The following is a 21,872-nucleotide window of genomic DNA, read 5'->3' on the forward strand; positions in this document are numbered from 1 at the left end:
TTTGCAGATTTCTTTGTTGAGAATGCTGCAGGCATCTGTGGAATGTCACCTTCCAGCTACCAAGTGCCTGACTCACAGTTTTACCAATCTGACCTTCAGGTTGATTAATGCAGCAAATCCTTCTTGCTGTGGGACTACACAAATTGCTTTGATTGATATTTCCAATTTTAAGGTCCTCAGAGAACATGATCATTGGAGTAACATTTACAGTACTAAGACAGAACTTCATTAAGAATCTACGAGTAAGGCCGGGCGGTGGTGGCACACGCCTTTAATCCCAGCACTCGGGAGGCAGAGGCAGGCGGATCTCTGTGAGTTCGAGACCAGCCTGGTCTACAAGAGCTAGTTCCAGGACAGGCTCCAAAACCACAGAGAAACCCTGTCTCGAAAAACCAAAAAAAAAAAAAGAATCTACGAGTAAGCTTTGAACACAAGAGCAAAGCAGTGTGCAGCGGCCATCCAAAAGTATTTGCTGCCATCTGCTGGCCTAACTGCAGAACTACAGTAACAAGTACTGGGTGGAGTCAGGAAAGAGGACTCTGGTGGGTAGACTAGCTTCCAGTCCAAGCTGATGCAAATTCCTAGGACTGAAAAGGCCTAAATGAAGAAAGCAATCCAACTAAGGGGATCGGCATTTCTCGGTTGCCATGAAAGACCACAGACAAGAGTTCTTTACGTTTTCTGGGTTCTTTTTTTTTCTGACATATTTTTAAAATCTGGTTTTTGTCTTCAGTGGCTCAGTATAAATTCAGACATATAGGGAGCTCTCCAAACATCAGTTTTTATCATTTCTAAAACCAGAAATAACTAACTTTCCAAGTTCTTATAGTCTATGTGTCTCACGGGAAGGGTGTGGGGGGAGCAGGACATCAGAAGGCTAGTCCACATCTTTCCCTCAAGGTCCACTGAAGCTCAAAGACACAGCGCCTTGTTCTCAGATCACCACTGAGACTGGCTCTCTTCTGAAGGCTGTCAAGTGTGCTGAATGAGAGAGTAGAAAGGTCTAGGCAGTGTCGTAGAAAGGAGTTGGTGTTTCTGCTCCTTTTCTGCCAGTGGCAGCCAGAGGCAGAAGCTCCCAAATCTGCTGGCTTCTCTTTGAACTTTAATACCATCGTTTATGCTTCTCCTGGCAAGACTAGCAAGCTGCTCTGAGCACTGAGGAAACACGCATGCACACGCACACACGCACATACACACACACAGAGAGATTTTAGTTGGTCCTTTTTTATACAGTAAAATGTAATAGAAGTTATACTCGCCCATGCAGACTGGTGTGACACTCATTTCAGACCTCAGGTTTGGTTGCCAGCTTCTTACCCTATGGTTTCATTTCTTTTCTTTTTTTTTTATTTATTTATTAAAGATTTCTGTCTCTTCCCTGCCACTGCCTCCCATATCTCTCCCCCTCCCCCAATCAACTCCCCCTCTCTCATCAGCCTGAAGAGCAGACCAGGTTCCCTGTCCTGTGGGAAGTCCAAGGACCTCCCACCTCCTTCCAGGTCTAGTAAGGTGAACATCCAATCAGCCTAGGCTCCCACAAAGCCAGTATGTGCAGTAGGATCAGAAACCCATTGCCATTGTTCTTGACTTCTCAGCAGTCCTCTTTGTCCACTATGTTCAGCGAGTCTGGTTTTATTCCATGCTTTTTCAGACCCAGGCCAGTTGGCCTTGGTGAGTTCCCAATAGAACATCCCCATTGTCTTAGTGTGTGGGTGCACCCCTCGTGGTCCTGAGTTCCTTGCTCATGCTCTCTCTCCTTCTGTTCCTGATTTGGACCTTGGGGTTGTAGTCCGGTGCTCCAATGTGAGACTCTGTCTCTGTCTCCTTTCATCGCCTGATGAAGGTTAATATCCAGGAGGATGACTATATGTTTGTCTTTGGGTTCACCTTCTTATTTAGTTTCTCTAGGATCATGAATTGTATTTCTGATACAATAATAAACACTATGCTTATTTGTTTCTTTCAACAATGATTTATACAACCAGGCTGCAGTTCTACCTCACGCCAGGCATGACCTCCAACAACAAACAAGACTAGTAAAACTCCCATCCAAGAGAGAGTTTAGTCAGAGCCAAACAGAGATGGAAGCCACAGGACAAGGGAATCAAGAGAGAGTGATGCCGAGAATCTTGTGAACTCCTGGGGGCCGTGTAACCCCTACACATACACTAAACATATATGTGTGTGTGTGTGTGTATCTCCCCTGTACACACAAACTCATACACTAAATATATATATAAAACCCCTGTACATACACATACTACCTATATATAAAACTTCTGTACACACACAATATGTATACATACATCCCTGTACACATATATTATATATACATATATATAACCCTGTACACACACTATATATGTATATAAAATCCCTGTACACACAAACACACACCATATATATATACACACACACACTATATAACCCCTGCACACACATACACACCCATTACCACATTGTGCCCTTGTGGATATGAGATCAGTAAAACTCTGAATTCTCAGTAAAAGAAATAACCCCTGAGCTAGATTTGTGGGCGGGAGAAATAAGGCGGGAATTTTGCTAAGCATTAGTGTTGTGACACAAAATGTCTATTAGGTAAGTTCCTTTATCTGATAGAGAAGCAGCTCTGTTTTCAGTGAGGGAAACACGTAACAGACATGACGGATTCCAGTGTTTAAAAGGGAGAAATGGCTATTACGGACACATTATATCATACAGCTGACTGAGCCTGGTCAAAGCTTGGCCTTTGCTTTCTGTTTTTAAAATAGTGTTGAGGGATGAGCAAGTGTGCTGCCACAGAACTACATCCCCAGCCTGTTTGGTTCCTCTTATTTTTGAGACAAAGTTTCATTATATTTCTCAAGCAGATCTCAACCTGGTGATCCTCGCTTAGCCTCCTTAGCAGCTGAGGTTGCATTCCTGTGCCCCAGGGCTGCCAGTTTAGCAATTTTCAAAAGCTCGCCTGTAATCTCAGCTACTGTGGAGGCTGAGGTTGGAGGGTCATGAGTTCAAGGCCAGCCTGGGCTTCAGCATTGCCCCTCTCGCTTCTTGGCCCACAACTGTTGCCAGTAATTTTAGTCATCATCTCAGTAAATCATATTTGTCAAAGTTTTCCTTTAAGTTTTCTTGAAAGATGTTTTAGAATCTTAATAAATCAAAATCTATTAATTGCCTTCACATCTGCTTCTATGTAGCATCCTCAGATCCAGAAGGAATCTCAGTATATCAAATACCTCTGCTGCGATGATGCAAGAACTCTCCGACAGTGGGTTATGGGAATAAGGATCGCCAAGGTGAGAGTGCACTCAGCTTCACGAGACCATGGTTAGCCAACAAGCTTGCTTCCCGGGGCCAGCATTTGCCACTCCCGGGTACAGATGTTGTCTCATCTGTTTGCTTTTGTGCCCCTCGGTAGTGGAATCACTCACCTACTGTTATAGGATTGACTGTACAGACACGCACCTGTCCAGTGGCCTGAGAATCAGAGTTGACTTCCAAACAGACTTTTCAGATTCACAGAGAGAACTGCAAACATAGCGTGCAATAAAGAAACTCGAGATTGTGTACCTTCATGGTAGAGCACTCGCCTAGCCTGGGTGAGGCCGAGGTTGGTCCCACCATAAAAGGAAGCAAAGAAAGGAAAGTGCTAGCTCCACAAAAGAGCTACATTAAGACTGCTGATTAGAATGTTGTGGCTGTAAATGGGAGAATTCGCTAATTCTGCTAGAAAATTATTTAACTTGTGAAAAAGTAATCAACGAGCTATACACACACACCCCCCAAAAAGGAACATGAAACAGCAGAATAATAGGACTTTTTTCTCTCAATATATATCTAGCTATTGAACCCAAACTTTTGACATAAATGGAATTATTTCCTCCACTCTGTTCCCTCCCTAGTATGGAAAGACCCTCTATGACAACTACCAGAAGGCTGTAGCAAGAGCTGGACTTGCCTCTCGGTGGACGAACCTGGGGACTGCTGGGGCAGCAACGCCAGCTCAGACAACTACAGGTAAAAGTCGAGAAGAGATTCACATGCACACACCAAGCTCAGAGTTCATGTCTATCATCAAGAACACTGGGTCAAAGCAAACGCTGCGGTATTTTGGAGCTGGCAAAGTAAGTGAGTAAAATGTTTTCTGTACAAGCCAGAGAGCCTGAGTTCAGATCCTCAGCAGCCGTGTAAATGATGCTGATGAGGTGGTACAAGTCTATGACCCTAGGCAGTAGGGGGCAGAGATAGGTGGATGTAGGGGCCTTGCTAGACATCCAGTCTAGTCAATCAGTTAGCTCCAAGATCAGTGAGAGACCCTGTCTCAATCAATCAATGAAGGAACAATTAAAGAAGGCACCCTGCTATCAACTTCCGGTCTCCACACATGCCTGCATACATGAGCACACCCACACACACACATGTGCATACATGCAAAGAGCAGAGAGAAGGAGATAAGGTGAATAAGATAGAATAAAACAAAATAAAATAAAGGCAAAATAAACTTCGTAGGCACCGTTTGGAATCTATGCGCTCCACATGTATCACGTCACAAGTGTCTTTTCACAAGGCTTCGGCCCCTTTTTACAATAGACCCATACATAAGGCGTTGATCGTGATTTTAAGGTGATGTGTCTTTCCAAAATACAAATATCATATTTGTGCAAGGCTCATTAGTACCCGACAGAATACTCAGATCAGATAGCGGACCAGGCCCTGCTGTCTTCCCTCAGGGACATGATGGCTAAGAGTCTGGTACCCAAGGCTAAGCATCACACTTTAACGTAACACAACCTTGGTTTGTCTGTGTTTTTGAGAAGACTGAGCCACTAAGATGAGGTACCTAATGAGCTTGCTGCTTTACAAATAGAGGTGCCCCTTGGTATCTTTGACAGAGTCTGAGAACCCCATGAGCACACTATGAGAACATGGCTGCTATACTGTATGGTTTAGAAATAGTGACAAAGAAAACCTCGCATATGTTCAGTAAAGTCGCTTTTGGTCAATGGTTGGTTGGATCCTGGATACAGAGCCCAGATTGGAAGAGCTCCACCGCGTGTAGAGTCCGATCCCGTTTCACAGCTGAGCGAACTGAATGCGGCACAGGTCTTCCCTAGTACAGATAGGAACAGTGTCCGCTAGGAAGGCAGCGTACAAAGCAAGCACTTGCTGATAAGGAATGTCCCCTTAAAACAAATTTCGTATGCATATAATTTTACCATTTATTGGATATAAATAAAATTTACGTACTAATGAAATATGGATGTGTTTATTTAATTTTTACATGGAGAATCAAATCTTGGCTGGATATTTGATACTGCAAGGCATAGGACATCTTCCGTGCTTCTTGGAGTGGATCTATATTCTGAATTTATAAACGTTAGTGCTGAGAACGGCACTTTGCACAAATGCAGAGTACAAAGTGGCAGGAGTGTGTGTAGGGTTACTTCAGAAATCACTGGAAATTGAATACTAATAATCATTTCATGAAACAAGTTAGCAACTCAAACAGCAATTTTTAATATTCATTTTCTTTATTCCTGAGAATTTTATACATGCATACAATGAAACCTGGTCTTATCCATGTCCCACTCCTCCCCAGTGAAGCCCCCTCTCAATTCATATATTCTTTCTTTTTTTTTTAATAACACACTAAATTTGCCAGGCAGTGGTGGTGCACACTTTTAATCCCAGCACTCAGGAGGAAGAGGCAGACTGATTTCTGTGAGTTCTAGGCCAGCCTGGTTTACAAGAGCTAGTTCCAGGACAGCCAGGATTGATTCACAAAGAAACCCTGTCGAAAGAAAGGAAGGAAGGAAGGAAGGAAGGAGAGAGAGAGAGAAAGAAAGAAACAAACAAACAAACAAACAAACCACTAAATCCAATTAGTGCTGTCATTATGTGCTCGGATGTAGGGATATCCACTAGTTCTTGGAAAAACACATTTTTAATACAGAATTCTCCCTCCCTGCCCCAAAAGCTCGCCAGGAAGTAAGGCATAGGAACACCTCCCCATCCATGGGGTTCTTGCTCAGGTAAACTTGGTATGAGTCATGAGTGCCACACTCAGGCCACATCTGGAAGACAGCATTTTATGGCACTCTTCCCCATCATCCAGCTCTGACATTCTTTTTTCCTTTTCTTTTTTTTTTTAAATATTTATTTATTTATTATGTATACAATGTTCTGTCTGTGTGTATGTCTGCAGGCCAGAAGAGGGCACCAGACCTCATTACAGATGGTTGTGAGCCACCATGTGGTTGCTGGGAATTGAACTCAGGACCTTTGGAAGAGCAGGCAATGCTCTCAACCACTGAGCCATCTCTCCAGCCCTCTTTTTTTCCTTTTCATTTACTTTATGTGCATTGGTGTGAAGGTGTCAGATCTCATGGAACTGGAGTTACAGACAGTTGTGAGCTGCCGTGTGGGTGCTGGGAATTGAACCTGGGTCCTCTGGAAGAGCTGCCATTGCTCTTAACTACTGAGCCATCTTCCTGTCCCTAATTTCTGGCACTCATTACCCCTCCTCTTCGGCAGTATTCCCTGAACCTTTCGAAGTGGGGAAGGGCAACAAAGATGTCCCATTTAGGGCCAAGCACTCTCAGTCTCTGCCTTTATCAGGTATGCATCTGCCCATCGGCTGCTGACCACTGCAAAATCTTAGTGTTTACTGAAAGCCTTCTGATTTTTGACTAACACGTCCTCAAACATACAAAGCACACTCGTAAGCACAGAGACATATCCCAAAGTGGACCTGAGATTTTTCATAAGGCTTTGTGAATGTTTCCTTTTCTCTTTAGGAAGCAAGGTGCGTTGTGTTTGCAGATTTTACTTCAATAACTCTAAAACTGACTCTTCTGTTCTTTCTACTTCCCCTCAGGACTTAAAACGGGCACTAGCCAACCCAATGGCCAGGTTCCCCGGGCTGCACCTTCAGCTGGTGGTGTTCTCCAAGTGGCCCAGACACAAACTGAAATAACTAAGGTAAATCACAGCCGCACTCAAAGCCTGCGAACTGGGACTCATAAACCCATAAAACCCTGCCCTGACTATGAACAGGTCCTGGGACCTTTTTCTTTTAAAAGCCCAAATAAAGTTCTAACAACTTAGATTTCATTTAAGAAAATGGCTTCATATTGTATCTTTAAGCTAAAGGTGAAAGTTAAAATCAACTGTTATTCACGCCACTTGGTGACATCCGAAGTATGTTTGTCTATGACAGAGGGATTTCTTCTAGCAGTGGCTTTCATGATCACTCAGCCATTGGGATTTTCAGTTATTTTGCTCATGAGTTAGAGCAGTTGAAAGTTAGTCAGAAGCCCTATATGAAGTGCCAAGTGAACCCCAAAACCAAATCAGAAGATTCTTTAAAGGGGTCCACTTATAAAATGTGCACTTTTATTTTCCTGTTAATGACTTGAATTCGTGCTCAGAGTGACAGAGAAGAAAATACACACAAGATAATAAGAGTGGAGGTCAGGTCCGTGGCACAGCACTTATCCAGCATGTGTGCAGGTGTGAGGCCCTGGGTTCCATCACCAGCACTGGAAAAATAGATAGATAGATAGATAGATAAATAGATGATAGATAGATAGATAGATAGATAGATAGATAGACAGGAAGGCTGTATAGGATAATATAACATTTCTCCATAACTTATCTATAAAAGAGATTAATGATGATTAATTTAAATCTATATAAAAACCAAAGCTGACTGTAATCTAGCTACTAGTTCAGTTCATATGTCTCAGGTGACTAAATTCTACTGAGCATTTCTTGTGATTCTGAACAGCTTTAGGTAGCTGTGGCACTCTCCTGCCACCCACATACTAGAGTCTGGGTGCAGTTTCACTAATTTACTTTGCTCACCCCTTCAGTTGTAGACATGATAACTGGTGTTTACTGAAAGCCTTGGCGTTTCTGAAAGCCATTTCAGACTTTTCAAAGCTGTTTCTCTAATCTCTGCAGACCTGACAGTGTTCTATGCAGTGTTCTTTCTGTTTACATTTTCACTATTTCTGTAACATTAGTTGAAAAGAGGTATTTTTCAAAGCCAGAGAAATAAAAGAACCCCAGAAATCATTTCTATGTCAATAACAATACCCAAGCTGCCTGATCTAAAAATTTTAAGAAATTTATCACAAGTTAATTAGCTTAGCGTGCTAAGTAAATAATTGAAATTCATTGGAAGTAGAAAAATATCTAAATTTAATCTTCAGTGGTTCAGGCTGCTAAGCAGAGGAAAAAAAGTAAAACAGAAGCTGATAAAGTGTAAATTGAAGTGATGATGGTTTTCCCTAAAACATAATCATTTAATTCGGTGCCTGAAACTGCTAGAGATGTTGAATTTCATAAATGCACCGTTGTTATCATTGTCAAGACTTCTATTGACAGAACCGTATGCTCTAGACTCTAGAGAGACTCAAGCCAAGTCAGGTGCTTGGACCTCTACAAACAGCACATACATCGTGGTTTTACTTTAAGAAATCATCAAGGGCTTATCGCCCTTGGTTTCATTATAACCCAAGGCAGATGCTGTTCAATTTCTACCTGACTTTCACTGCCCTCCCCCACAGGATAAAAAGAGACAAGTAAAGAGTTTAGACCAGGTGTCCCGCTTCCTCTTACTCCCATTTGAAAACTTCTATGGTAGTGGGTAGCACTTATTATTGGCTCCTCCTTTGAAGTCCACAGTCTGGAAACCAGAACCTTTGTTCTGGGAACAGTAATGAGTAGAAATAGCATCCACAATCAAGGAAACAATGGAACATGCTCTCTACCAGGAAGAGATCCTTCATGGCTGATTTGTAAATACCCAGACAAAATAGTTTCTCTTAGCTTCTTCACCAAACAGGATATTTAAGCAAAGAGGTTTTTTATATCATATTCTTTATTTATTGTTTGAGAATTCCATCTATGCACACATGTATTTCGAGCACATTTATCCTCAATTTCCCCACTGCAACTCCTCCCAGATACCCCGTCACTCCCACACATACTTCCCTCCCAACTTTGTGTTCTCTTTTTCCTTATAACCCACTGAGTCCAGAGTTGCCTATATACTCACGAGTTTAGGGCCATACACTGGGTCATGGCCAAGTCTACCAAGGACCATATCCCTAAAAAAAAAAAAATTGATTCTTCCTGCCCCTAGTAGCCATCAACTGTCAGTAGATCCTCAGCTAGGGGTGGGAGTTCGTACACGGGTCCCAACTGTGCTGGAATATCAGCTAGCTTGATAGCATGCAGGTCAAGGTCCAGAACACACTTTCACCCCTGTCTTCCCCAACCTCTGGCTTTTACAGTCTTCCTGTCCCCTCTAGTGCCAGGGAACTGAGCCTTGGGGGCAGGGCATATCCCTTTGATGTTCCATTGATGACTGAGCACCCCACCGACCTTGTTCTCTGCTCCTGACAGTGAGAGTCTCTGTATTAACTGCTGTCTACCGCACAAAGACGTTTCTCTGCTGGGGACTGAGAGCTGCACTAACCTAAGGATATAGCGATAAGTATTTAGAAGGCAGCTTAATCCTATGTCCATTTAGCAAAAATGGTAGTAGTGGGGTTTACCTCTAGAGTCTGGGAGCTCTCCACTCACAGCTTCTTGGCCAGATTTTAAACCGGGAGACTTTGTGAAGACTCTGAGATGCCCCTCTCAGAGTAATCTGGGCCACCAAAGGTGTGCCACAGGGGCAGAGTAGACACACACACATGCACACACGTACACATGCATGCACTAAAATTGTGTTCCTTTATATGGCCAGTACATTGATGGATTGTCTTAGGTCTTGTGTAGGAAGTCTTAGGGAACCATCTGGCTTTCAGTTTGAGTTGCCTGGAGAATGAGGTCTTTTTGGAAATAAAACTGAGAGAACCCCACAAGAAGTTAGGATTCATTAATACTTTAGAGAAACCATCAGCTTCTGCGTAGGACTTGCCTGTTCTAAAGATAGTAAACACTTCCTAGAGTGAATGTGGGGGAGATGCCCAGTTACAGAGAGTGGTGGTTGGGGGTCAAAAGCATCAGCTATCAGTCCTGTAGCTGGAGCAGAGGTGACCTCCCGAACACACTCAGTGCCAGTGTGGGAGGGAATGGGGCAATCCCTCTCAGCGTCAATGTCAAATGATGGATGTGTTGTCAAGAATCATGAAAGCTTTGCTGTCACTTTCTTGAAGGAGGAGAAGCAAGGCTTGGGTAACCACTACCCAGCCGTGCCCAAGGAGAACCATGGCCCGAAGTCCAGCCTGCCACCACCCCCTCCACTAAGACGATCTTCAGACACCTGTGGCAGCCCCGCCTTACCACCCAAGTCCAAGGGCCCCAGCAACTGCTCTTTCCCCGCCCCGCCCGAGGACTTCCTGCCGCCGCCCCCGCCGCCTCCGCCCGAGGAGGACAGCGGCAGCGAGTTACCCCCACCACCACCGGGCTTCCTGGAGGAGCCACCGGACTTCATTCCACCGCCCCCACCGGCTGCGGCTGTTGAAGGCTCTGCATTGCCACCACCGCCACCACCCCCTCCCTGTGTCCCCCAGGAGACGACCAAGTCATCTCCAATGCCCCCCAAAAAGCCCCCAATGCCCCCCAAGAGGCAAGAGAACCAAGGACTCCCCGGTGCATCAGGGAGCGGCGAGCAAGATTTCATGTCGGACCTCATGAAAGCTTTGCAAAAGAAAAGAGGCAACATGCCCTAGGGATATCTGTTAGTGCCTGGGGTCATTTCTAGCTCCATTCATGTTTTGGTACTCTATTGCCGTGGCATCTTGATCATTTTAGTAAAATGTTTTCCGACTAAAAGTCATACAAAACTCTTCACTGTTGTAAATACTATGTTCGCATCCATTAAAGTAGCGGGGATTTCAGACTAACTGTACACATCCAAGCACACACGCACATCCTGTGTGTCTCCACCTGAGTGGGTTTCATCTAGCAGTCCAGGCTCACTGAAATGATATTCTAGGTTCGTTTGGTTGTATTCAGAAAGCTCAAATCTTAAAAATTAAAGTTTATTTTGAAAACAGTATTTCTAGAAATAGTCGATAAGACTTGTATGGTGTCAACACTATTTGACTTTCTAGAAGATTTAAGCTCCTATGCCTTCTTAAGTCTTGTTGGTCTATTTTCCTTCTCAGTGCCTATGGTCTTCAGAAAAAGCAAAAGAGGGAAAAGAAAGAGAAAGAAAGCAGATCTTCATTTCTTTTAGACGCCTCAGCTGATTCCATCTCTGGCCCTAATATTGGTTTTCTGTGTGGCTGGGTAGGTTGGTTATTGGGTTCTGAAGTGCTGTGAAGGAACACAGAGGTGCCTGCCCATAGGCAAATGCCTATCACTGAGCTACAAACCCCTAGTCTACTTTTTGAATTTTGGGGTTTTGGTTTTTTTGTTTGAACCATGACCACATACACACTCACCACACACACACACACACACACACACACACACACACACACCACATCACACACATACACATGTGCCTGGTCATGGTTCAAACTTAAAAAAACAAAAACCAAATTGGGAGCATGGGGACCTTGTTGGGGGAATGAAGGTGGGAGGGGAGAGGCAGGGAGGGGAGCAGAGAAAAATGTAGAGCTCCATAAATATCAATAAAAAATGTATAAAAGAAAAGAAAAACCAAACAGTGAAAGTACAGCAAGAAGGCAGAGGCAGGGGACTTCCAGGAAGGTGACCTCAAATGTTCTTAAGGAATTATTTGAAACTGAAGATAAACACTTCAAATAGCACCCCACGTATATCAATTCATTCTGGTTTAAGTTTTGTGACTTTATATCAGTGATGTAAAACCATAATTTCTGGTCCCCAGACAAAGCCCAGACATTATTTATGCAGATTCCTGGGACAATACTGACAGGCATGATGGCATAGTTTTATTAAAGACTAATTCTGAGATTTAGAGTTTGGTAAGAAGTGATGAATGTCTGTGGCCAGAGACAGGTCCAGATTTCTTAAACCTGACAGATTAATGAAGCCATTACAAAGAGCTCAAGACAAAAGATCTTTCGTAAGGACTGTAATCTGCACTTACAAATGTGGATACCAGGTATGGTGGTGTATGCTTGTAGTCAAATTGGAGGCCAGTCCTGGCTATGAAGCAGACCCTGACTCAAAATAAAAACATAGCAACAAATACAATTGCTACCCTGATTGCAGATCAGGAGCATTTGTATAACTTAGAATTCTGCTCTCCTGCAGTCAAAAGAGTAGCAAGTCATTTAGTTTTTTTTTTTTTTCAGAATATACAAACTTGGGTTTCATGGTCATAGCTATAGAAGGAAATATGGGTTCCCATTGACAGCCAAGCTGTCTGCAGGATGGAGGCAGCCTGGAAGTGACCCAGCCCACTCTGCCAATAGAAGGCTTGGACTTTATATAACAAAATTGCCTGGTGAGAATACGTCATCTCCTCTGCCACTCAGTGCAGAGTCCTGGTAGCACATGATAAGCATGGTCCTGAGCACCCAGGTCCTAGAACTGGTTCTGTTTCCATCTTTGCCATTGTGAGTACGTAGACTTCACCATCACTCTACAAACTCCCAACTTTCTATCAACACCTAGAGGTTTTCCCTAACTGGAAAAGCTTTCTGAAGGAGACCTCACAGGCCAGGGGAGTGAAGCGTCATTCTTTATTAAGCTGTGCATAACCAGAGCGTGAGGCCAGTAATGAAAGCACTGGGCACTCATTGCCATGGATCAGGGGAGGGAAAGGACCAGACCCTCGGTACCCAGAGGGTAAAATGAGGATGCAGTGTAATGGGCATCATAGGCAACCCTGAAAGCATCATTTAGACATGTTGCTAAGAGACGGAGGCTGCAGGTCTCATGGGGTTGGTGTGCGCTCTTTATCTCTTAAATTCTACTGTGCCGGATCTTTCCTTTATCAGAGAAAGGACTATAAAAGCTCAAAGTGACTATGATGCTCTCAAATTCTAACCCATGATACATATCTGAGGAGAGGTACTGAAAAGAATATCAATATGGTTGTAGCCGACCAAAGCACTGGCACATTCGGACTCCCCAGCTCTTCCCTCGTCTGTTTTGCCTTCCTCTGTGAGCACAAGTTCAATACTGAAGTCTTATGGTCTGAAAACCTAAAAACCTGGGATGCTTTTGGTGAACGCCAAACAGACATTTGCCTTTTCTAGTCATAAGCACCACCAGGCAGTGACTACCGCGGCTTCTGCTCAGTGGAACAGAATTACTTTGTTTGACTGAGAAGTTGCTTCACAAGAAGACAGTTGAAGTCTAGAGAAGTGTTTGGATGAGGAACATTCAAAAGCCAGGGATAAAGACAATGGTACTAATCTTGATTTATAAAATCTATGTCATCAGGACCAATACCCGTGTAAAACCCGCTGTAATTTAAAACACAGCATTTGAACCAAGCATGATGGCACGTGTCTTTACTCCCAGCACTTGGGAGACAGAGACAGTCCAAGGTGAGTCTGTTCTACATAATGAGTTCCGGGACAAGTCAAGGCTACATAGATCTTTTCTCAAAGAAATAAAAAGAAAAAAACAATAAACAAACAAACAAGAAAGCAGCATTTGATAGTTTATAAGACATATGGTTTAATCTGACACATGATAGAATCTGAAACAAGTTTTTTCATTTTTTTATTCTCTCTGTCTGGCTTGATCTCTCTGGCTTTCTCCTATATGTGCATGCCTGTGAGCATGCCTGTTTGCGTGCGTGCGTGCGTGCATGTGTGTGTGTGTGTGTGCACGTGCGCGCGCACGCACGCACGCACGTGTACATGGGGACCCTTAGAAGTCGGCAGACAGTATTGGATCCCCAGGAGCCAGAATTCAGTCATGGCAGTAATGAGCCACCCAGTGTCAGTGCTGGGAACCAAATTCCTTTTCAAGAACAGGAATTGTTCTTAACCACTGAGTCATCTTTCCAGGCCCTAAAATAGGACTTTTACAATAAGTCTTCAAAGGGAGAAATACACATTCAAGCCTCTGTTACATGTGTCTGAAGAGTTACGCACTAGATGAAGGGGAATGTGAATAAAGTAATCCCACACTAGCTCCAAATAGGGTTTAATAAGGGGTTCTTTATTTAAGGGAAGACTCACAGATCACAATGGGGAACAGGAACGGAATCCAGCATCCAGGTGTGAGAGTGGAGAGAAAGAGAGCAGGCAGACCCACACCATTTTGTTACCTAAGGGCACGCCCAATCTGGTCCAGCCTTTCCCTTTTGTCTAAATAAGAGAGTTCCAAACCCAATACAAAACTATATACAATAAAAACACAGATATCAAGTATAAAAAGTAGAATTACAACCAGCATAAACAATATTAAGCAAGAAACATATGCTAAATGTTTCAATAATTATTTTATCCAGAGGAGTCTAAGTGTTGTAATAGAAATGTCTTGACTAAGTCATAAAAAGAAAGTGACTATGACTATCTAGTCTTTAACCCCATCCAAGACCTGAGAAGGGAGATAATATTACTTGAGTAGGCAGAAGTGCAATCAAGCAGCTTCCAAAATGTGCAGTAGATGACAGAGACCACTGGCTACCTGAACAGTCACCCAAAGTCTCATTTGCAAGGTTGGAGCAACCAACTTTGGCTAAGGTCTAGAGTAACTGACAGACCATTTTCAGAGGTAGACAGATTTTCAAAACCGTCTTACCCTATCTTGGCAAGGTTTGACAATCTTTTTCTTGTATCAGTCTGACCATGCATTTTGTCATTTCCTTGCCCAAAGGCCAGTTTTGCCAAGAAGAAAACAAGCTCCAGGTGGAGTGTCTTCGGTGCTCAACATTCTCTCAGAAATAAATTGCTGCTGCCAAGAGCAACCGTGTCTCACATCAACAGAACCCTAAGTTATTTAAATGCCATATTCTACAGTTCTTCGGAGTGGTTGAAGATTATCTATCTATGCAAAATACAATCTCTGTGTATCTAATGAACCTGATTAGTGAGACAAACATGAATGACTATTGGCCTATAATTCTTAATACCTATATAACTTAAAAACTAAGACTTCATATTAGAATATTAAACAGTCTTTAAACAATTGTGCAGCAAATGAAGATAATGGCCTCAAAATGTAAATAATGTATAAGTGTATTAATCAGAGGTAGAAATGTATAATACAATATGATAAATATATCCTAAAATTGTATCAATATACAAAATATCTTAAACAGAGGTTGAAACATGCATGCATGCATACAATATGACAAAATAATTTTGCATAGTTGTACAAATATTGTAAACAGAAATTGGATGAGTTTGTGTCAAGATTATTGACATACCAACAAGCAGCACTAATTGGATTTAGAGGGTTTTTTTGTTTAATTTTGTTGATTTTTTTTTTCAAGACAGGGTTTCTCTGTAGCTTTGGAGCCTGTCTGGGAACTAGCTCTGTAGATCAGGCTGGCCTCGAACTCACAGAGATCTGCCTCTGCCTCCAGAGTGCTGGGATTAAAGACTTGTGCCACCACCACCCATCTCAAAACAATTTTAAACATAAAAAAACGCCTGTCTCTGCTTCTTGCTTTAAAAAACTCATAAATTAAGAATAGTAATATTATCAGCAGGATTTCCTGTTGTTATTTGGGCTTTTTTGAGATAGGGTCTCTACTGTAGAACCCAGGCTAGCCTTGGCTTCATAACCTTCCTGCCTCTGTCTCCTCAGTGCTGATAATATAGGTATGTGCCACAATACCCAGGAAGCATTTCTTTAAATACACAAAAGTTGAGTATTTTATTGAAACAAATTAACCTTCCCTTCTCCTCAGAAGAACGAAATATTAACAAAAGCCATGAGGTTCTGAAGCAGTAGGCTGTGGCAAATCAGAGACCACAGTTGAAAAAATTCTAAATTTTTACAAAAGTCATAATTGTATGGTTTTCAGAAGTTTAAATTTTAGAATTCCCTAATACTTTATAGTATAGCTTTTAAGAATATGGGAATCATTTTCAAAGTGAGTGAAACAGTTGGAGAGATGGCTAAATGGTTTAGCTGCCTTGCTGCCTGCCCTTCCAGACGACCTGGGTTTGGTTGCCAATGCCCACATCCGAGGTCCACAGGCATGTGTAACTCCAGCACCTAGAGACCTAATGCCCTCTTTTGACTTCCATGGGCACAGAGGATCAAAAGAAGATAAAAGGAATAGAAATAAGTAATGTAAGAAAAATGGACAGAAGCAAAAGTATTCAAGCTAAAACAATATATGAAATAGTCAGTTATACTATTGTGATGGACATTTCTCATGTCCAGTTAAGAAAAGTGAAAGAAGCAGAAGCCACGAGGGAGTTAAACCAAAGTGAACTACGATTCTTTTTTTTTCTTTTTTCCGTAAAGGTTAAATAGAAGAGAAAGGGTTATGAAGATCAAAACCTTCCCACAGAACTAGAAATGTTTCCCCTATTCCAAATTACTTCTACATTAAAAACCCACATACCTAACATGTTGTCAGAGACTTGTTTCTCAATTTCCTGATACATTTCTGGGTAACTCATCCCTAAAACTAGAGAAATTACCTTGAAGCCCTGCTTGTCAGAATCCCAAGGTAGAACGTAGCAGCCCCACCACACAGACATTCTCTGAGTGGACAAAGGAATGTGGGAAATACAATGTTAAAGATTTCCACTTGTGAGCCAAAGACATAGATCCAAAAGAAGAGGAGCTTGCTGTGAAACCAACTACCTGAGTTCGGTCCCCGGGTCCCACATGGCATAAAGAGAGAGTCAGCTCCCTCAAGTTGTCCTCTGACCGCCACACGCACACTGTCCACACATGTGCACATGGTAAAATAAATAAATTTAATAAAGAAATGTTAAAATTTCACTTGTAACAAAAACTACATCAATTATTATTAAGAATGTGAAGATACTACCACACTATATACCCAGAACATGGAGTCTTTTGATGGAACTCTTGTTTTCACCCTGTCCTCATAAAAATATTTACCTATTATAGGGTTCGGGTTGATGTTTAAAAGCAAAGCTGTGATATGGGAAAACATGAAGCACCTGTTCACATAATTCCAAGAAGGTAGCCTCTTCCATCCCCAAGCTCATCTGCCATATCCGAAACTAAGCCGAAAAGGGAAAGTTTATGTCAACTATTCTTAATAGCAGCTTTTATAGTTGGGGTTATTTTGTCAAAATTGAGACTATAATATAGCATATAAGGACTGTAACAATAACAGAACAATGATGAAAATAAACTCAATCAATAGAATAGACGTGAAATTCAATTTTTAAAAGGCAGGCATGCCTGTCACCATGCCTGGCTCTGCCTTTCCAATTCTAGTAACTCGAATGACTTTGCTTCTTAGCCTGCAGTACTTAGAAGAAACAATGAATTAACTAAGCCAACAAACCAGAGCCTGATGTAACAATTATTGCAATAACTGACCGAGCACTTTCCACACACTTCTTAGTTTAATGCTTACATCAACCTTTTAAACTTTACTGCTGGTCCTAGAACATAGTCCTCAGAACCAGCACAACCCCCAAGACCAACAGGGTCTTTCAGAGGATTAGTCTCCTTGGACTCTCTCCTTTTTCCTACTTATAGCCCACATCTTGAACTTGTCAAGACCTTGCTTCATTTCTACAATGTTCCTTAATTGCTTACAGTTTGCTACATCAGCCACTACCCAGGACCCCAGCGAATCTAGATTTAATATATTTTCGGCCATTTTACAACTGTAGAATTATTCTGGCAAAATCTTAATCTGTCATTCTGAGATTTTCACATTAGGCTACTTGGCTTTGGGCTACATCTTTTTTTAAATTCTCTAGAAATTTACAAAAATATTACTTTGTGTTATCCTGACTTTTCTAGTTCCATTCTTAAAAGTATAGTTTTGGTGAGGGTTGTAGCACACTCCTGTGATTCCAACACCCGGGAGCCCGAGGTAGAGAAATCAGGTGTTTAAGTGCATCCTCTATATGCTGACTTCAAGATCTACGTGGGACTTTATTTCAAAGTACACACACACACACACACAGAGAGAGAGAGAGAGAGAGAGAGAGAGAGAGAGAGAGAGAGAGAGAGAGAATTAGATTAGTTGTTGTTTTTGTAGTTCTGGGGATCAAACTCCAAGCCTTAGCAAGTGGCCTGTCACTGAGCTACATCCTATCCCACATTTAAAAAGCTCATTTCTAACCTTATCACAGAAAGAAATGACAGTAGCTAATCATATGTTATAATGATATTCTCCTAGGCACATCTTTTTAGTGTCTCAATATGCTAATAGCAGGGAAAATAATGCAAAATAAATTTACAGGACAGCATATCCACCAATAATTTTACCTGCACACAGGGAGTAATGTCTTGGATCTCACCTGGTGGTTGCTATCTGTGAGTCCATGGAACAGAACTAAGCACTGTGTTTCTACCACTTACAAGCTGGATTAAGTCACCTGTTTCTGAGACAGATACAAGTCCAAAATATCTCCCAGAATTTTCCTAAGACATGAAAAAAATCTTTTAATAGTGTTTTAAAACAGAGTACTGGTGGAAGAAAACTGCAAGGATAAACCTCTTCCAAAAAGATATTATTATTTCCTCATAAGAAATGTTACCGTTTGAATCTGCAGTGTCCCCAGAGGGTCACATTTTGAGTGCCTGTTTTGGGATCCTTTGGGTGGTGGCCTGAAGTAAGTAAGTAAGTAAGGGTGGGCTTTTGAGCTTAAGGTGCAGCCCATAGTTCTCTCTACTCTGGGCTTTCTCTATGATGGGGAGAGACTACGCCATTACCTTTTCCTGACTATCATGGACTTGAATCTTCTGAAACCATGAGTCAAGACAAGCTCTTTTTTCCATGAATCGTTTCTGCCAGTTATTTTTGTCACCGTGACATAAAATTAGGAATCACTATCACCTAGCTATAAACCCTGTGACCTACAATAGCGACCTGCCTGCAGGATATGCTGGTGCAGACGTGGCATAAATGTTATTGGAAGTAACCAACTTTCCTTTAAATCTCAGGTCCATTCCATGAGATGGAACTCACACTTGACACTACTGACTAGATGTGGCGGACCTCTCGACCGGCGAGAAAGAACAACCACCACATCAGGATTCCACTCAGATCACGCTTTACTGGAGTACCCTTGATTGATGGGGAGCATGAAACGAAAGGGGCAGGAAACGAGGGGCAGGAAGGGAAGGGCAGGAAGCAAAGGGCAGGGAGCAAAGGGGCAGGGAGCTAAGGGGAGAGACAGCATGAAGCGAAGGGGTGAAGGGCTCTTAGGCAGCTGCTTAAATAGGGAAATGGCACACGGGTCGCCCTGTGATTGGCAGCCACCAACAGCTGACACCAGACCGCATCGGGATAGGCTCAAGGATCCTCATCCACCGTGCATGTGGGAAGCGGGGACGCGCAGCTCTCAAAGGCATAGCCAAATATGGAGTTGTTTATTTCCAACAAGACAGGATGTCGGCGCCATCTTGTAATGGCCATCCTGTCCGGCTCACTACAACTAGATAAGTCATGAGTCCAGGGGAAGCCTACTACTGTTATTCTGTTAGAGGAACACAGCAATAAAACGACTCCTAGTGACACACTGATATGCCCATAGATCAGTGCCTTGCTCAACCCTCATCAGAGAAGCTTCTTTCAGTAGATGGGGAAGAGATTCACAACTGGACAATGTTCAGAGAGAGAGAGACTTTGGAGCTCTCAGTCTTAAGTGGGATGTCTTTACCAAATCCCTTCCCTCAAGACTAATATATCTATGCAGAAGAGGAGGTACAAAGATTTTAAGAGCCAGAGCGGGTAGATGGCTCTAAGACGCAGCATCTTCCAGAGAAAATGGGACTAATGCACATATGATCTCACAGAGACTGTGACAGCATGTACAGGACCTGCACAGGTTCAAACCAGACAAAATCTCATCATTGAGGAGGGGGAGTAGATACAAAGTCCCATCCCTAACCAGTAAGCTATTTGTAATTGATACTTACTGGAATGATTTGTCTTATCTATTTTGAATAATCTCTACACAAAAAAATGCCTGGCAGAATTGTGGATTGGTATCCTTCCCTGTGTGACTTGATTCCTGTTTCCCTAATTGGAAAAAAAAAAAAGACAGCCAGTAACAATATCCTACTGTGTAGTAGGAGCTGCAGGCCTCTTCCCACAGCCCGGCTCCCGGCTGCCTGGCTAGCTTATGCCCCGAAATAACAACACACAAATTGTATTCATTTAAACACTGCCTGGCCCATTTCTATTAATGTGTGTAGCACCGAAGTGCGCTTACCGGGAAGATTCTAGCCTACGTCCATCCTGGGTCAGAGCTTCGTGGTGTCTGCCGGGGAGAGGGGAGCATGGCATCTGTCTGAGGCGTCTTACCTCACCTCCTCGTCCTCCCAGCATTCTGTTCTGTTCACTCCACCCACCTATGTTCTAACCTATCAGGGCCAAGCAGTTTCTTTATTAATTAACCAATGACCTTCCTCCATCACTACTGGGCAGAGCATTGTCAAGAAAACCAATCAAGTGTTTAGTACTACACTCTTTTTTAAAATTTATTTTTTTCTCCTTTATTGCATCTTGACTGTGGTTCCCCCTCTCCTCTACTCCCAGCACCCCCACCACACACACACACACACACACACACACACACACACACTTATCCTCTCTCCCAGATCCACAGGTCAGGCCTCCCATAGGGTATCAACCAAACATGGCTTATCAAGTTATAATAAAACTAGTCACATCCTCTCATATTAAGGCTGGACTAGGCAACCTAATAGGAGGAAATGGTTCCCCAAAGCAGGCAAAACAGAGAAAGCCTTGCTCCCACTGTTAGGAGTCCCAGAGGAACAGCAAGCTACACAACCATAACATATATGCTGAGGACATAGGTCAAACCCATAAAGGCTCCCTGATTGAGTCTCTGCGAGCCCCTAAGAGCCCTGGTAAGTTGATTCTGTGAGCCATTTTCTTATGGTGTCTTGACCCCTCTGGTTCCTACGATCCTTCCTGACCCTCTTCTACAGAATTCCCTGAGCTCCACCTAATGTTTGCCTCTGGGTTTCTTTATTGCTACGCTATTATCTTGGCAAAATCTACCTTGGGTTATTTCATTCATTCATTGATTCACTCATTCATTCCATGTTTGAATGGAACCCTAAGAATGGAGCAAAACAAGAAAAAAGTATGATTCATAAAGTTGCAACTGTTTATTTCTTCCTAAGAGTTAACATGGGAGCACAGTAAGTTTCTTCAGTTTCCCTGGTGTTTGCATTGCCTCTCATTGACTTATGAGCATGTATAATCTTTTCATCAAAGTGTTATAAGCCGGGCAGTGGTGGCGCATGCACATGCCTTTAATCCCTGCACTCGGGAGGCAGATATCTGAATTCGAGGCCAGCCTGATCTACAAGAGCTAGTTCCAGGGCAGGCACCAAAGCTACAGTGAACCCTGTCTCGAACCCCCCCTCCCATGCTGTTTAAACACCAGAATAAATTCAACAGCTGAGCCAAGCAAAGCAAACAATAACAACAAAACCCATGTATGTCCCGGGCTGTTTCGTATGCCTTATCAAATAGTGTTGGGCACAGCAGAGTATGTCAGTAACCTCAGCACCAGAAGGCTGAGGCAGAAGGATGATGAATTTGAACCCAGCCTGGTCTACATGGCGAGTTCATATAAAGAAAAAAAAATGAATTCTGTGTAGTTCATTACACCCAAGAGTGGGCCTCACATATCCAGGTGTGAACAAACGGCCAAACTATAGATCTTAACTCTTTAAGGCTTTCAGAACAAAGTCCAAAAGCCGAAGGAAGAGGCCAACTTAGCTTCTGTTTTACAATAACCTTCATCGTAGACTAATTACACGAAGTTGGCACTTCCGAGACGGAGTGCAAAAGTCCACCG

General features: G+C 42.7%; 1 protein-coding gene across 1 annotated transcript in view; it reads left to right on the plus strand.

Moving 5' to 3' along the window:
• The window catches only part of LOC121440743 (amyloid beta precursor protein binding family B member 1 interacting protein), a 100,554-nt gene extending 89,763 nt beyond the window's left edge, over nt 1–10,791 (plus strand). Inside the window, exons 11-14 of the mRNA XM_041641592.1 lie at nt 3,198–3,296; nt 3,903–4,017; nt 6,878–6,981; nt 10,173–10,791. Coding sequence (XP_041497526.1) covers nt 3,198–3,296; nt 3,903–4,017; nt 6,878–6,981; nt 10,173–10,688 — 834 coding nt within the window. The 3' untranslated portion in view covers nt 10,689–10,791. The remainder of the gene's footprint in view (nt 1–3,197; nt 3,297–3,902; nt 4,018–6,877; nt 6,982–10,172) is intronic.
• Nucleotides 10,792–21,872: the final 11,081 nt, after the last annotated feature.

Source organism: Microtus oregoni, unplaced genomic scaffold (genome assembly GCF_018167655.1).
Source record: "Microtus oregoni isolate MIOR12 unplaced genomic scaffold, Mior012 000070F_ref0000104, whole genome shotgun sequence".
Taxonomy (NCBI): Eukaryota; Metazoa; Chordata; class Mammalia; order Rodentia; family Cricetidae; genus Microtus; species Microtus oregoni.